The sequence below is a fragment of the Anopheles coustani genome, chromosome 2 (assembly GCF_943734705.1).
Source record: "Anopheles coustani chromosome 2, idAnoCousDA_361_x.2, whole genome shotgun sequence".
Lineage (NCBI taxonomy): Eukaryota > Metazoa > Arthropoda > Insecta > Diptera > Culicidae > Anopheles > Anopheles coustani.
In genome coordinates, this window is record NC_071289.1 from 47,124,943 (window position 1) to 47,141,960 (window position 17,018).

Genomic DNA, 17,018 nt, shown 5'->3' on the forward strand with positions numbered 1-17,018 from the left:
GTCTTTGTCTAAACCAATTATGAACTCGAAGGCTGAAGTGAAAGAAAAATAAAAGCAGAGTGTTTGCCAGGAAGCATCTTAACATAAATACATACCCATGATACAAATGAGATAACTTCATAAACTACACATGAGTTAAAAACCCGTTTGCTCCATAGTAGTTGTACTTGTACTATCCGGCACCTTTGAAAGCGGAAGATCGCGTAAGTTGTTCTGGACAGATTCGCAAACCTCTCTTTAACTGTACGACGTATTTTTCGTCGCATTGAAGCTTTTACTCTAAATTGTTCTTTTACTCTCATTTTTATGTTGTCCAAAATCGTTAATCATAGGTCAGATTAAGTTCAATGTATTACTGTAACTCCCTTAACAAATATTCAACAAAAGTTCAAAAAGAATAAAACCCAGAGTTTCACGTATCAAAGGAATAGCGGATACCTAATGCATACTTGGGACATTCATATTTTTGATACTGCAATATAACATTTATTATGAAACAGTAATATTCTCCGACTATAAATGCACAGTTACAGCATGTGTTTTGAAGATTATTGTTTGGATACGATGTGGCTGATTCGGTTGAGGTTGCAACGGCCACTACTTCCTCTCTTCCGCTGAAACTCATCATTTTACTAAACAAACGATTGAAATGAAACAGTTGCTGATGTTACCAATCGCTATAATTCTCACTGGATTTAACTTGAAAAGTGGATGCGATCTTCAATATTTTAACGAAAGCGTTTGCATCTCGTTTGCGTATTCAAGAGCTTTTAAATTGAATTGAGAATCTGACTTTGCCGAGATTTTGGAAATAATAATAATAACAGAGCCTTTCCAGTAAATCATCGTTCAGGTGAAACTATAGCGTGTTAATGTCTAATTCATTTCTGAGACAGGGTACGTACTATGCGTTTGTCGCCAAGTGTTAGATTGGGTTGCTAAAGATATGAGGATGAGGTGGTTACATTTCGTAAGCGAGAATAGGAAACATGAGAGCCTTAAATGGAAGTATCTGATTTTGTACAGTACGAAACATGTATGGCAGAAACACTGCAGAAACTGGTATTTGGTTAGGTTTTTTAGTTAATATATCTTTTATATTTTTTCACTTGTTTTTTTATCTTGTTTAATGTGTATGCTAAACGGTAAACAGAGAATGCGAACGGTAGGATTGATGCATAATACATTGTAAGAAAAACGAATGTATGAACAAGAGTGAGTGATAGGGCAAGATAGTATATAGAATCCTGGAACAAGAACCATACATACTGATGAGCAAAGTTTCTAAGCAAGGTTCAAATACAGTGAACGTATAAGCATAAATATAAAGGCAGAGATTGACATAATAAAGAAAGGAGTAAGATGAAAAGATAAATAGAAATAAAAAAACGAATGCGAAAAAAAAGAAAAATGAAAATCGAACAGAAACAAATAAACCGATATGATATGAATATAAGACCGAGTAGATAGTGAGATAACACATAACTAATAGTAAACAAAAGAAATAAAGAGAAAAAATATAGTGTTTTAGTTAAAACATTATTCATTTAGTATAGAAGGTATTGTTCATGCTAACAACGGTAGATTGATTCCCTAGAGGCTACTTGTGCATATTTCCTTAAGCACAAGTTATATTGCTTTATCTCTGATGTTTTTAAAGGCTCTTGAAAGAAATTGGTTATATTCTGTACACTGCCACTATAGAGCGAAAAGAGCAAATTGCCGGGATAAAATTCGGAATCAAATGTTCTGCAATTTTTTCATTGTAATATCGTGTACTACTATTATATTACACGAAATTATGTTTCTGAACAATCCCGCCAGGGTGCGCTGCAAAAACCACATATTTTTGGACTTTTCTATGAGTGCATAATTTTTTAAATCTTTTTATATTACCCGGTTGACAAAAATTCAAATTTTTTGCAGTTGTCATGTAGTACCAGCAAGTTTTTCCATGGCAGATTGCTGGGACTCTTGCTGGAACTACATAGTACCAGCAACAATGTCAATTTCTGTCAACCGGGTACCTTAACGATTTTTTTAGTTTGATGTAAAACAAACTAAATTTACAATAAACTGTCTTTCAAAATATTGTTATCTGGAAAATAATTGATATTCAAAGCATCTAACGCGGACATAACGTCTCCTAACGAAGAGATATTACCTGAATATTATGAACTTGTACCATCATCTTCTTGGTTTTGAATTGGCAAGGGTCTGTTACTATTTTAGGAGCTGTAATCTGCGAAGAATGTTTTTACTGCGTCTGGGTATGGGATTTGCTTTTTATTTTTCAACGATTTATCCAGAGATAATGTTGAAATGTATGGATCGGATGATTGTAATGCTCTCAAAAAAATGTCTTTATGTTGTATTTCTAATCAATTCGTTTATTCACGGAGGAGCACACACGTCTTACCATTACCAGAGAAACTAGAAGAGAGAGAGCTGCCAGTTGTCAGGCCAAAAGCACGCCATCGCAACGCGCCAAAATAAGAGACGTCAAGCATTCTGACGTTTGACGTTTAATCCAGGTTGACTCATACACGCTTTCCAGACTGCACCGTCGCGTAACGCGACGTCGCCTGACAGGCGCTGTACTCCATGCAAAAAAAATCTAGCGCGATTCGCGCGACATCGCGCAAGGGTTTTTTTTATATGGAGTTCAGCTCCTGTCAGACGACGTCGCGCTGTAGTGTGGACCCCGAGATACACGCTTTCCAGACTGCACCGTCGCGTAACGCGACGTCGCCTGACAGGCGCTGAACTCCATGCAAAAAAAACCTAGCGCGATTCACGCGACATCGCGCAAGGTTTTTTTTTACATAAGCTGAAATTCGATTCCGGCCATTATTATAGGAGTTACAGACCTTCAAAGTTGATAGATTTTTTTCAATTTTTCACGCAATATTTTCACAAATCTTGACTTTGACGGGCTGTTTCTCAGAATCTGGAAGAACAGAGGCTCTAGTTTTTGCGTCATTTCTTAGTTTCATCTTACATAAAAAAAAATATTTCATTTTTCTGAAATCCAAAAATGAATTTTTGATTTTTATCCCGGCTTCGCTCCATCGTGGCACTGGTCATATAATGCTTGTAGATGTTTCTTAAGGCTCTTGCACACATTGCCAATGTTGGCGCCAACTTTCACTGCCAATATGCAGATTCTATGGTATCGCCATTTGTCGGAAAAATTTGCAACCAAATCTTGCTCAACCAAAACATTTTGGTTGCAACCCCGCTAGGCGGGTTCGCATGCAAGTTGTATTGCACTTGTTTCACCCAGGCCTCGGGCCAGCGAAAACGGAGTACGTCAAATGGAGATGTGTGCGTGCCTAGAAATTGTAGTTGTGTGAGTGTGCTCGGAGGTGTTTACTTGTGTTGGTGATACCTACCCATGTATGTTTAATGCTAACGATTTTCTTTCGAAGTGAAAGGCAACCTCTGGTTCATAACTGAAATTGTTTCTTCAACATAAACAGTCGCTTTATTCAAAAACGCAATGTACGCGTACACTTGCACTTTGCTGCATCGAATGCAGCAATATATGGGCTAATATCTTTTAACACTTTAAGCGCACAGCGCAAATCGCACTGCTTTCCGTTATGCCGGCGATTTGTGGAAACGTCGGCCTACCTAACGGGCTCTGTCGGTTTGAGCAGACCGACGCCGGCATACGCGAAAGAATGCTCTCGGCCCCACGGCACCGACGTACCGCTTAACGTGTTAACACAATAATAACCTCACTGTATAATGGGACCGCTTTTACACTAAGTATGAATAGTTTTCACTACATTTTTTATCTTACCAATTCCAATGTCTGTTGTCGCTGAATCCTCCGGAACATTCGCTGAACCCTTCTGCTCCAACAATTCTGATTCCACTTCCACTCTAACTCATCCAGAGAGCGAAGACATTGACGATATTTTCTTGATCACTATGCCATTCCCCAACACTTGCGCGTAGATAACCTAAAATATAGAGTTGTCGTTAGTGCGACTTGCTCTTGACTGAAATATGCGCGCCTACCTGACTTGTCAAATTTCCGCCGAATCGTCGAGCAATTCTCGCATCAACACAAGTAAAACAAACGAGTGTACAGATGCGGGTCGCCATGTTTTACACACCATGTTGGACCGAAGCGGTACGTACATAACACAGAAGAGGAAGATAGCAAAAAAATAGCCAGGGCGTGTAAGGGAGAAAGCATGCGCCGAGTCTTGTACACAACATCCAAAGTATAGGTCAGGGGTGGTTGCGGATCGAGGAATGTACTCGAAATCGCCTAGCGGGCGATCAATATGGACTGAAGTCTTGCGTTCGCGATAGGCACCATTGCTTTGGTATTACCTTGGCAGGCATTGGTCAGGTGTGCAAGAGTTTTACAGTCTTTTTGCTGTAGAAACATTTTCGTTAGATGTATTAGCGCAAAATTATATAGAACTAATAACAACTATGAGTTTTCGATGCGCTCTGCGTTTAGACAACGTGAATCAAAAAGCTGTGACTGTGAGCTTTAAATACCCAAAGCTCTTGGAGCTCAACCTAATCGTTGAGACAAAATGTCGGTTTACCGAGGTGCCACACGCAAGTGAACGAATGGGTATAACATTTTTTTTACCCCGAGCTTTGTGTGGCATTAGGTGTATAACATATTTATAATAGTGGGGTTTTTTTTTACCTCTACAAAGGGTAAGGTACAAACAATGAGAAAATCAAATGTATTTCAGCTTTTTGTTTGCTTTTGCATCCCGCTAAAAAGTTCTTAACGGTTTCTCTCAAAACTGCTCAATGCGAACACAAAATCCCTCATTTTTGTATGCGCCGAGGCGCGCTGTAACAAAATTAGGAGCTCGAAAAAGCAATTCTTTTCGAAAAGCTGGTCGAATGCTTGAAAACTTCCCTAATTTTGTTCCAGCCCGCTTCAGCCCAAGCAAAAATGAGAGATTTTTTGTTCCCGTTGAGGAGTTTGAGGGAAACCGTTAGAAAATTTCTAGCAGGATAGCAGCGAACTTGAAGGTTCGGGAAAGCTGTTCAATATCTTTAAATCGCAATAGTTCATACCTCAACCATGACAGAATTAAGATCCCAACGAGAAATTTTGGCGTTATTTTGGGGTAAAAGAATTCTCTTGAGAACTGATCGCTCTTCTTTTGAGAATTCTTTTACCCCTTCTTTTGCAGCAGATTTCCTATGCAATCTTGGATGTAAAACGACTTCTGAAAAGAAGGGTAAAACAATTCTCTTAATACTTGCGGGACACCGCATAAGAGAACAGTTTTGACAACGTGACTGTGAAACGTGTTTATAACACCTACTTCTGACTATACGCGCAAAAAACGTATACCCATTCGTAGTAGATTATATGACCTGGGTTCAGGATATCTTTTCTTTCCCAAAATAATTATTTTCATGCAGGAAAATATTTTTGATTGTTTTATTATTTTGATACATCGATAATATTACGTACATATCGTCCGGTGCGGAAGGCATTCTGGAGAAATGTTCAGAAATCGTCCGACGCCTCCTCTGGTTCGTGCTGGCAAACAGCGACCACGGATCGTAGCAAGCTCCTTCGATGTACGATGCAGCACCACTCCGTCATGCCCAGTGAAAACACGTAGAATGCATTCATATTTATTTCAAGCCGCTTCATCCTCCTTGTCGAGACACTGAAGTGTGTGAAAAGAACGGACAAATCATCATCAGTAAGAACTCTCTGCTGTGGGTTCTTACACACGTACTTACTGTCTGGTGCGAGTTAACCCGGCCCCGGTTAACCACCCCTAGTCGGTCGATCAAAGCGCTGCTATCGGACACGGGCCACCGATGCTATGCTACACCCGTTAACAACCGATGATCGCCGCGATGTCCAACCGACACCGACCAACTATTAACACTGAGTTGCAGTTTCGGCGCCTGTCGATAAGGGTCATCGTCTCATCCTGTTTCCTTTCCTGCCCTTTTCCTACCATGTTTTATGATGTTGTTTAACACATTGTTTAATAAACTTCACTTCGATTCCGACACCCAAACCCGCGAAAGCGTTATTCTTAACTCGCAGCTAGTTGGCCAGACTTGCACAGTGCCTCCGAAAAAAAAAATATTGGTAGGTTATGAGGAGTCCATGCCTACCAAAAATACACTTGGCAAGGTTCTTTTAGGTAGGCATGTATACCTTTGGTAGGAACGTGCAGCAAGGTTCTCCTTGGGATGGTCTTGCGAATGGCAGTGAAGAAGCAAAAATCTGAAACTAAGCTCGCAACATGGCTAATATTATCGCTAAGCAGCAAAGCAAATAGTTCTTCAAAGCAAACAATCGAGCAGATGACCACGGCCATCGCTCATCTTGAATTGGAAACGTGCAATCAACAACACTCCAGCATCAGAAGTTTCGTAGTGGTAGCACTCATCACGTCATCCGGTTTGTGTTAGCCGCACGAACGCACCTTCAGCGCGCATTCGTCCGCATGGTCGGCATGGTCCACATACTACACACATCAGTTGACATTTGACTTTGAACCGATACGGGTTGTGCCTGTAGGCGCGTTCCATATTTTTCATTCCGTGGAACAGATTCAGTACCTTGTAAAGTGTTTCGCGTTATTGTGTGATTCAAGTGTGTCACTCCGTGCGATAGTGGTAATTGAGATTTAGCAACCATTATAGAATAGCAATAGAAGGCTAATAACAAATCGTGAAACATTACATTCGTCTGGTTTTTAGAAAGCATTCGTTCCAAAATACAGTAGCTCGAGTCAATATATTACGGGACGTTATGGATCATGATGCGCACCCCATTCGAGTAATCAGGATCTGGCACGTCGTATACTTCGTCGCAAGTGAATAATTTGTTTTGATTGACGAATGAATGCTATCTGTTTTCTTAGGTGTCACTTTTTTACATACAAATCATTATCTGACGATGTTATTTGCATTATCAGGATTGTGTAGTGTTGACAAATGAACAAGTTTAATGAAACAACGTCAAAATGTGTTAACTTTGCCATAACGACTAAAGTTTCATTTGATATGATTTCATTGATCCATAGATTTATGTTTTGCTTTTCGAAATTAAATTGAAACTGATGGTTGTGTCTACGACTACAGTTAAAATATAAAACAAACTCCTCATTTTGGTATCAGTTCTCGATGTATTGCGGTTGTAAATGTAGATAGTTATCAGCACATTTGTATTCTTGTTAAGGTCTATAGAATATTGAACTACGGAACGTTTATGTAAGGCGTTTTAAAAGTGACCAAATTTACTTGATTATTGACAAGGTGATTGGAAGTTATATTTCAAGAAGACAAACACCCAGTTGATCGCTGTATCGGAGAATTTTGAAGGTTACTTCGATTAGCATAAAAGTGTTTGCAATCGGTGACCCAAACCTGATGCTGTTGATCGAAGATCAATGGACTTTTATCGGCGAAGTTGTAAATGTAAGCGCAAGAGTGAGGGAAACGACCCCACAGTATAAGGTGGCGTTCTCATAAATGTTGTTTGAATACGTATCGTTCGTTGATGATCACAGCCTCTCAAGGTCACTGTCACCAAGGTGCCGAATTTGCCTCATGTGGTTTGGTAGTGCCTATGAAAGATGCAGCATAGAAAATTAAAAACTTGCTTCCAATCCGAAAAGTCAACCCGAGACTGATCGAATACAACAGTGTCTGCTGGATTGCTTGTTCATCCATATTCATTGGTATTATAAATGTCAGGCTCTATCTACAATGAATACACATAAATATATAAGCATAAATTAACCCGTTTTAGGTTTTTTTGCGAGAATATATAGTTTCGATTTTTGAGCAAGAATTGCATAAGCATTACAATAGGTAAAGCTCAGTTTGCACAATGCTTATTGCAAATTGTACGGTCATTAAAAAGAGTTTTATTTTTAAAGTGACCATTACGCACGAATGTATTTTTTTTCTTGATTGAAGCAACCTGTTGTAAAGGGCTGAACCACTTAATTCTTATTCAGTAATCTTAATTTAAAAAAGCAGGCCTTTTCATAACGTTTATAGCAAGTATTATTTATGTTTTACAATTCTGTTTATTAACCTTTTGTTTGATTTCTATCGAATCAAACTGCGAGATTTTAATATAATTTCCGATTTCCTATTTTTTCAATCTTATTCAATTATAAAACTATGCATTTTATTTTCAATGACGGTAGTATGGTAAGATCGAGTAATTTATTGCTTACGCATGTTAGAGAGTGATATCGTGTAAGGCACTTTTTTTAATAATGGTGCCCCAAAAATTCTTATTTAAAACACAGTTCATTACCACACGCATTATAAGAGTATGGTTTTGTTTTGTGTTGCAGATGGCTGAATTCGCTGATGCCGAAAGGTGGCCCAGATTATGCTGGTTCATTGTTCTACTGGTGCTGGTGTGTCATAGCGTGACACGTGGTGCTTGTAGTTCAGTGCTGGTTGCAGACTTCCGGATGACGCGGATGGTCGAACTAAGTAGTCGACCTCCGTACTGCAAGATTCACTCTGACCGGTAAGTGGTGTCCATTTCTAGCATCTAAAGGTGGCTGACCCTTGGTGGAGATACCATAGCAGTCTTTGGTAAGAAGTAGTACCGTCACCAGAAACGCAAAAAGGATATACAATAACCGGTTTGTGTCCGAAAGTAACCTATGGCTCACATGTTTTCTGTGGAAGTTCAAGGTTACCACGTTCATATTGAACATATTTTATGCCGAGCTCGTGCGCCAATCGTAGTGCCCTCAACTGGCGGCCGGTTTTATTTGTTTGCTGCAAAATTTAACACCAATGTGACAATATGACACATGTGCATGTCTTTGCAGAGGGGATATCCAACGGATGTTGTTAGCATCAGATACGAAAAAAGTGCGTCAGGTACCACGAGAATCCGTCACTGCTCTGGAGGAAGTTTGCAGTGAAGCGAGCGGCATTTCGGGTGAACTGCAAGGCGGGCTGGGATTTATATACCCCGGCACAAAATGGTGCGGACCAGGTAAAGGAAATGTTATGATTTAATTAATTAAATTTTAGTTGAATCAGTTGACCAAACGTTACTAAACACGTATGTTAACGGCCGCGTCCTCCCGAAACTTCCGTACTCTTGTATTTCCGTACGCTCGTAGTTTCATACAGCAGAACTTACTATTCACGTGCATGAACCAAAACACCACGTAATTGGCAATCATGAGCTGAAATTGTTGCTTTAATCAGGCAAAAAGAAAAATATCCGGCAAACTGCCTCACACTAGAAGCCGTACGTTAATTGATAGACATGAAATCCTATCTAATCACTTGTTTCTTAACTGCTTGTTGAGATAAATTGCGGGTCAAACTAGTGACTAAAAATTCCTTTTATATCTTGTTCATTTTGATCTATATCATCTGCCTCATCTGTTAAATTTTTTCGGAGGTTTATTTCTATTGTTTATTAAAATCCAAAAAGCAGTTATTGATTTTTGGTGTTTGTCCAAGTAAATATTTTTGTTGTGAGTTGTCACACACATAAATCCCTTTTTTAAACACAACATAGTAAACTGTCTTTACAGGTAACATTGCATCGAATTTTTCCGACGTGGGACGTTACGAAGCAGAGGATCAGTGCTGCCGAGAGCATGATTTGTGCCCTAATATTCTGTTGCCAGGCGAGTGTCGCCGCGGATTGTGCAATAGTGGCGCTTTCACTCGATCGCATTGCGATTGCGACGCTCGTTTCCGAAGGTGCCTGCAAAATTTGAATACAGGTACGTTAGTGCAGAAAATCGTAATCTTTCACTGAACCGAGTGAGGTATTCATTTCAATCCTGCCAATCCTGAGGAACCTTGTACATAAACTGACTGTCATTATCTGGTGTAAAGATCGTTTCCGATCATGCCTGTATATCGAGAACTTACTGTGAGTGTTTCGTTTAGATGGAATCTTCGAAATTCTAAATTTTTTTCACATTTTCAAGAAGTTGTTTTTGAAATCGTTTTTAAACTATCCTTCTTAACATTGATCGAATATTGGATTTGGCAAATAGAAAAGTATAGAAATAAAATGTCGAGGTTTGATTGCAGTGTTTTGTTTTCTTGGTAGTTTTATGTTCCTTTGTTATTCTCTATTTCACAGAAACGGCTAACACACTTGGTGCCATATTCTTTAATGTCGTCCAGGTAACATGCTTCGGCGAGAGAAGACCATGCTCGGTTTGGCAAAGGTTAGTATCCACAATAGTTGCGGCGTTACAGCCATCAAGTTGTCTCACGAATCGTCATTTGATTAATGGGGTTATACAGGACGGGAAGCAATCGCTCTGTACGATCGCCGCCAATCACTACAGAGACACCGGTTCATATGGGAACGGCTGGCTGAGTAGCAAGAGTGTTGCAAGTGTCTTCCGAAATGGCAGTAACTCACCTGCTAGCGGTGGTGATTAACACACGGCTACGCTCCTAGGTGTAGATATCGGTGTCTTTCATGGGTGCTTCGAAACGATTCGTTTCGTCTTTATTTGAACTGCTTGGGCAAGGTCGCACCTAAGATGATGAGCCACCTCAAAAGAAACCAAGCTGAAATTTTCTGCAGCATCGATAAAGATAATTTGGCCTTCCAAGGGCCTGGACTATGTTGGTTCGGCGTTCATATGATGCCTTTTGACTGCGCTGTTTTTCGATAATTACTCAAGAATCACGATAGGTATTGATCATGTGAAATCAATTCGCTGAGTCATGTGCAGAGGACACGCCGGTACCATCGTTTGTCGCCGGAGAGATTGTACTGAAGGTTTAGGAGTGTGTGTTGTGGCTCCATCTTTGTGAAACGATGCTTGGCTGACCTTGACTCTGCGGGCTCAACTTGAGAAATGTTCGCTGTAAATGTAAAAAGAAAACGAAACTTTTCAAGCTACGTCGTGATAGGTACGTTGTGGTTTCAGGGTGAGCCGTAATTGATGCTGCAGGTGATTGAACGAGGAAAAGCGAAAGCTCGACATAGGTTAGTCTTGAATGGCCCGCTCACATTTCCGCCTGTCGTGAACTGAGCCAATCGTGATAAAGTTTAATACCAATTATTCCCAAGATGCAATAGTATGCTAACTATGCTGTTAGGATTTTTTAAAATACGGATTTAGTGTTGTGCCTTAGGAATCTTTTAGCGAGATTCATTTATATCAGTCTTACACGTACAAACTCTTGCACACCTGAGCAATGCCTGCCAAGGTAATACCAAACCAATACTTGACAACCTCTGTTTTTCTGCCAAAATATCACCTTGATAGTACTTGACATCATCGTGAATCTCTGATCAAAATCTTTGATTAAAAGATTCATGAATCCCTTACTCGGGATCCACACTACAGCGCGACGTCACCTGACAGGAGCTGAACTCCATATAAAAAAAAACCTTGCGCGATGTCGCGCGAATCGCGCTAGGTTTTTTTTGCATGGAGTTCAGCGCCTGTCAGGCAACGTCGCGTTAAGCGACGGTGCAGTCTGGAAAGCGTGTTACCCAGGGTCCACACTACAGCGCGACGTCCCGTCACGAAACGCGACGTCGCCTGACAGGCGCCCGAACTCTATACAAAAAAAATGTCGCACAAATCGCGCTAGTGTAGAAACAGAGAAAAACGCGACTACGCGCTAGCTCTTGTCAAATGTCAATTCGAAACGAAAACAAGCCGACAGCTGGATAAAACATAAACAAACCGAAACACAAACGCAAAAAAAACGAGCAATATTCTCCACGAAACATCGGATTTTTCGTTGTACTACTTATGTTTAGGCTTCACAAATGTAATTCAGTTATCAAACTCCGTTTTAATTGATATTTTACCAGGTTTTTTCGGGTGCCGAAACGTAAACAAACTGCTCTTCAACAAGTAGGAGATGATGTGGAAATATATACTTCCTACGGTGGGGCAAAATATCGTCGTTGTTTGTTTAAGTTTGTTTTCTCAGTGAATTTCAAATGTGGAAGCGCCAAACTCACTCAGGGTGCATAAAATACGTAGCTAAACAAATATCGGTAAAAGAGTAAATGAGGCCCCGGGCTAGATTCTCCTCTTCCTACTGGTTCACATTAAGCGCCTGAAGCTATGCAAAGCGCGACGCATGCATACTTTTCAAATATTTGATCGCTAACGGTTCGCTTAAAAGAACATAACGGTTTAAACTAATCACGCAGTGGAGGGTGAATGCGGGTTACTATACTTTTACATGTTGAGTTACTAGTAAGTAAACTATACCACAAATGATGGACAGCATGAAACAATAAGTTTAGCCGAAGAAATGATTTGGAAACGGCGGCGCGCCCGCAGCGAGCGCAGCGAGCGGACTTCGCTAGGTCTACCGAAAAAGAGAGTTTGTTATAGTTTTGAGAAATAAGGGGGGCTCGTGGGCCCCCCTCATACCGCACCGCTAGGTTGATTGCATACCCGAAATTAACGGTACACACTACGATTCAAATACTCGTAGGTTGAATTTAACGAATTAATGTATCACCAATTGCATATATTCAGTTTAAACGTCCACAAGAGGTGTAGCCACGATCGAAAACATGGCGGCCGGGGCCTCATTTACTCTTTTACCCAATTATCATGCATTACTACCTCAAAATTCAATAAAAAATTTTAGCCGAGTTTGCGCCCCAATGTGATACCTATTTCCTCATACTCCCCTACTTCTGTCGCGCTTGGCTTGCGCGATTGTTCTGCCGAAACTGGGCTACTTTTGAAGCTAGTTTGTTTGCGAGCGAGCGAAAGTTTGTTTGTATGTGTTACCGGCCTGCTACACGAGCCGCAAAATCCAACCGCAAACTCAAAAACCGTATAAGTTTACGTCAAAATCTTTGCGGTTCGTTTAGCCGCGTTTTGTGGTACCAATTCTGTGAGCCACGCTACACGAGCAGCAAACTCAAAAACTTTGCGGCGCAAAGAGGTTTTTGTTTTTGATTTTTCAGTTAACTCAAAAATCTTCCTTCAAAGCAAACAAGATCTTATTTCAATTCACACAAAAAGTAAAAGATGGATAATCTGTTGATGAGTGAAGTGTGGCTAATTACCCTATCGCGGGTCATCGAGTTGAGTACCCAAAACTTGCAACAACGCAACAGGCAACGCAACAGGCGTATTGTGCGTAGGCAAGAAGATGGCAACCGTTTGCTGGACAATACTGTAGCAGAGCAAGCAAATGAAACTATAATTAACTTTCTTCGCATGAAGAAGGAAGATTTTGATGTTCTCAAGTTACATAAAAAGTGGTAGGATAAAATATTTTAATCTTTATCATTAAACTTTTTGAAACTTTTGGATAAAATCAGTTGGTGGGCCGGACTTTGCCGACCCCTGATCTATGATGAATTTATAATTGATATTCTAGCTATAAAATGACAAAATATTACTGTAGCTGCAAAATAAACACGTAAATTTATCACCATATGTTCGATTATTTTGTTTATGAGATTTGTTATGTTTACATTTATTTCTTCTTCATCTTCTTCTTCTGGCGCATTTGAGTTTGCGGTTAGCTGCCAAAAACTTCGCGGGTGCAGTTTTCAGCTCACGGAGCTGAAAAGTTTCTGACGCAAACTTTTCGGTTGTTCCCCTCTTTGCGCCGAAAACTTTTTGAGTTTGCGGGTCGTGTAGCGGGGCTCTTATGATTTTTATTCTATGTTATTGGCACAGCTGATTGCTGAGCAATGTAGCGGTCTCCAGATTTACAAGCGTTCGAAATTGGTAGCAATCGCTGCACGGTTCAGTTTGTTTCAATAATGTGAATGGCGATTATTAACCAAAGGCTTTGGCTCACTTCTTTGAACCGAAATCCGATGAACCTTTACTCAAGCTGACACGAGCATACGTAAATTGAATTTACCTTAATCAACCCGTACAACATGCATACAGCGATTAACGGCATTATTGCGGTTGTTGTGCTAATGTGATAACGCAGTACTACCATATTTCAACCCATTGCAATTCATAAATTTTTAATCGTTATTTTAATGTAGTTCTTTCATTCATTCAATTCTATAGTAAAACGTACGAAGAACAAAGAAAATGAAGAAGCAAAACGACAAATAAAGAAATTACTTAGTTTCATGCATGCAATTTCATTCCATTAGCTTGACGCAATTTCATTCCGCAATCAAAACAATCCCCATGCATGCATCGAACACATACACCATTCATATCATTGACTACGAACAGCTGTGAGCGAAACCATCCGTGCTTACACCTGAGCGGAGCAAAGTAGTGCGCCATGATGGGAGATAGAATGGAACGTCATGGAAATCGATGTCCATTCCTCGTAGGTTAATATTGGATGTTAAACCTCGGGCATCGGCAACTGACAAATAGCCCAGAGTGATTATTGCACTGACTTATCCTATCGAGACAACAAGACGACTAAATAGTAGAAAAAGGACGCATTGGTGAGAATTGAAGACGAGCTGGGAGAAAGAGTGGGGCTGAGCATAGTAGCGAGCGGAATAAGAGAGCAACTATGTTTTTGCTCTTTTTTTGCCTGGTGCGCTTGGTGTGCGTGTCACCTCTGACTCACACCATTCGCAGGGTAGTTAGTGCCTCCTTTATCTTACATGAAATAATTCGTTACAACCTTGGATCTTTTGCACCGAAAGTATTACTAACTAATTAATGATACAATAGTAATAATGATATCGTTATTTATCCGCTTCTTTCAGTGGATCGGATTCAATATACAACTGCCCAATGCAATTCTACCGTTCTGGAACGTACAGTCTGCCAGACTTTGCCTCCTACGTCACACATAATTCAATCCGCAATTCACGTTCATTCAAAGTCGGAACGTCCTCACCGAATGATTTAGCGGCAGGTGATAGTCGCTTGAAAATCGATTCGTTGGGCTTGATTTCACAAAATCTATTTAAGGATCTTTTCATTAGGCCGTTGAATGGATACACAAAGTACTGGTTAACGGCTAAATCAGTTATTTATGGCTAGTTCAGATCAGCATAAATATGAGACAAAATAAATTTAGATCCCTGTCAGCTTGAAGCACTTAGTTCAAGTGCATCTACTCATTTTAGACTGAAAAAAATGCACTGCATTAAATACTCTACAGTATTACTACCTCACGCAGTTTGGAGCTTTCATTAGCGATTTTTTTATTTGAATAATATCATTAAAAAGTCTCGATAAAAGATAAGTGAGCAAAATTGCGGGTGTAGAGAACGGGTTCAATTGCTAGAAACAATAAAATCAAACAATGCAGTGGAATTATAAGGCAGACCGAAAGTAATATGATCTGTGCAGGAGTCGGGCCGGATATGATGGTGAGTTGAGGCTGGTTTTCTAATTTGTGCTGTAAATGGTGAAGGTTTTTAAATGAAGAGCTGTTTGTGTTTGAAAAAAAAGAAAGTGCTTGCTTTTTTAATTGGTAAAGGAAGCAATGGTTATTAGAGAATAATAAAAACATATTTCAAGAAGCAAACTAAATTTATTTACATCTTTCTCACTTTTCGATCAGGGTTGGGTTCAATCAGACTGAAGCGGACGAGCTGTGTTCTCGATGGAAGTATCGGCCGAGTGAAAAATACATCCCCATCATGCAACAAAAGTCTAACAAGTAATCATGACTCTATGGAGCGTTTGTCGCAATGCTAATACCACCTGTGCGACCACAAGAAACAACCAAAGAAAACCATCGAAATAAATAAAAGAACAGTGTAACTACAGTAGTATGTTATGATTGCAGTAATACAATTTGTTCTGGTTTAACTGTCCAAGACTAAATTTAAAATTTTCCCTTTGCGAATCACCTTCAATACGGGATGTTCTGTTTGATTTAAGTTTTGCCATTTTTAAATTGTCAAACTATCTTTATCTACTACATATTTTAGCTTTTTTTATGTATGGAGTTTTGTGTACACTAAAAACTCAACCAATACTGAACCGTCGCTTCTGAAACTCTCCACACATTAAGTTTAAGCACTTCAGATGTTGTTGAAAGTTTGTTTGATCATTGTTTTCCGATAAAATCATCTAAATTTTACTTTTTAAACTCAGTTTTACTAACACAAACAAAAGAAGCACAAACACAAATGTCAAGGTGTATCCACAATAGTCACAACAAGGTTTGTATATCATGTGGAAATTAATGAAATATCAAACATTTTAAATATGCCGTTATTGTAACCATTGAATTAAATCATAATTCTTAACGGTAAAAGAGTAAATGAGGCCCCGGCCACCAAGGTTTCGATCGTGGCTACACCTCTTGTGTACGTTTAAACTGAATGTATGCAATTGGTGATTCATTAATTCGTTAAATTCAATCTACGAGTATTTACACCGTAGTGTGTACCGTTAATTTCGGCTACGCAATCAACCTAGCGGTGCGGTATGAGGGGGGCCCACGGGCCCCCCTTATTTCTTAAAACTATAACAAACTCTCTTTTTCGGTAGACCTAGCGCAGTCCGCTCGCTGCGCTCGCTGCGGGCGCGCCGCCGTTTCCAAATCATTTCGGTTAAACTCATTGCTTCATGCTGTCCATCATGTGTGGTATAGTTTAGTTACTAGTAACTTAGGTAAAAGAGTAAATGAGGCCCCGGGCTAGATTCTCCTCTTCCTTCTGGTTCACATTAAGCGCCTGAAGCTATGCAAAGCGCGACGCATGCATACTTTTCAAATATTTGATCGCTAACGGTTCGCTTAAAAGAACATAACGGTTTAAACTAATGACGCAGTGGAGGGTGAATGCGGGTTAATATACTTTTACATGTTAAATTACTGTAAGTTACTAGTAACTAAACTATACCACACATGATGGACAGCATGAAATAATGAGTTTAGCCGAAGAAATGATTTGGAAACGGCGGCGCGCCCGCAGCGAGCGCAGCGAGCGGACTGCGCTAGGTCTACCAAAAAAGAGAGTTTGTTATAGTTTTAAGAAATAAGGGGGGCCCGTGGGCCCCCCTCATACCGCACCCCCTACATTGATTGCGTAGCCGAAATTAACGGTACACACTACGGTTCAAATACTCGTTGGTTGAATT

General features: G+C 40.0%; 1 protein-coding gene across 3 annotated transcripts; it reads left to right on the forward strand.

Annotated features, from left to right (window-relative positions):
- Positions 1-8,405: 8,405 nt before the first annotated feature.
- LOC131262548 (phospholipase A2 isozymes PA3A/PA3B/PA5) lies at positions 8,406-15,719 on the forward strand. Of its 3 annotated transcripts, XR_009178223.1 has the most exons (6): positions 8,431-8,521; positions 8,832-9,001; positions 9,555-9,749; positions 10,118-10,205; positions 14,684-15,295; positions 15,490-15,627. XR_009178223.1 is itself a non-coding variant. In XM_058264584.1 (5 exons), exons 1-5 carry the CDS (start codon positions 8,463-8,465, stop codon positions 14,961-14,963), a joined length of 792 nt encoding a protein of 263 aa, XP_058120567.1. In that variant the 5' UTR covers positions 8,406-8,462; the 3' UTR covers positions 14,964-15,325. The 3 variants fall into 3 exon arrangements, 2 of the variants coding, with proteins under 2 accessions (XP_058120567.1, XP_058120568.1); XM_058264584.1 differs by lacking the exon at positions 15,490-15,627 and having other exon boundaries at positions 8,406-8,521; positions 14,684-15,325; XM_058264585.1 differs by lacking the exon at positions 14,684-15,295 and having other exon boundaries at positions 8,407-8,521; positions 15,490-15,719.
- The last annotated feature ends 1,299 nt before the right edge of the window (positions 15,720-17,018 follow it).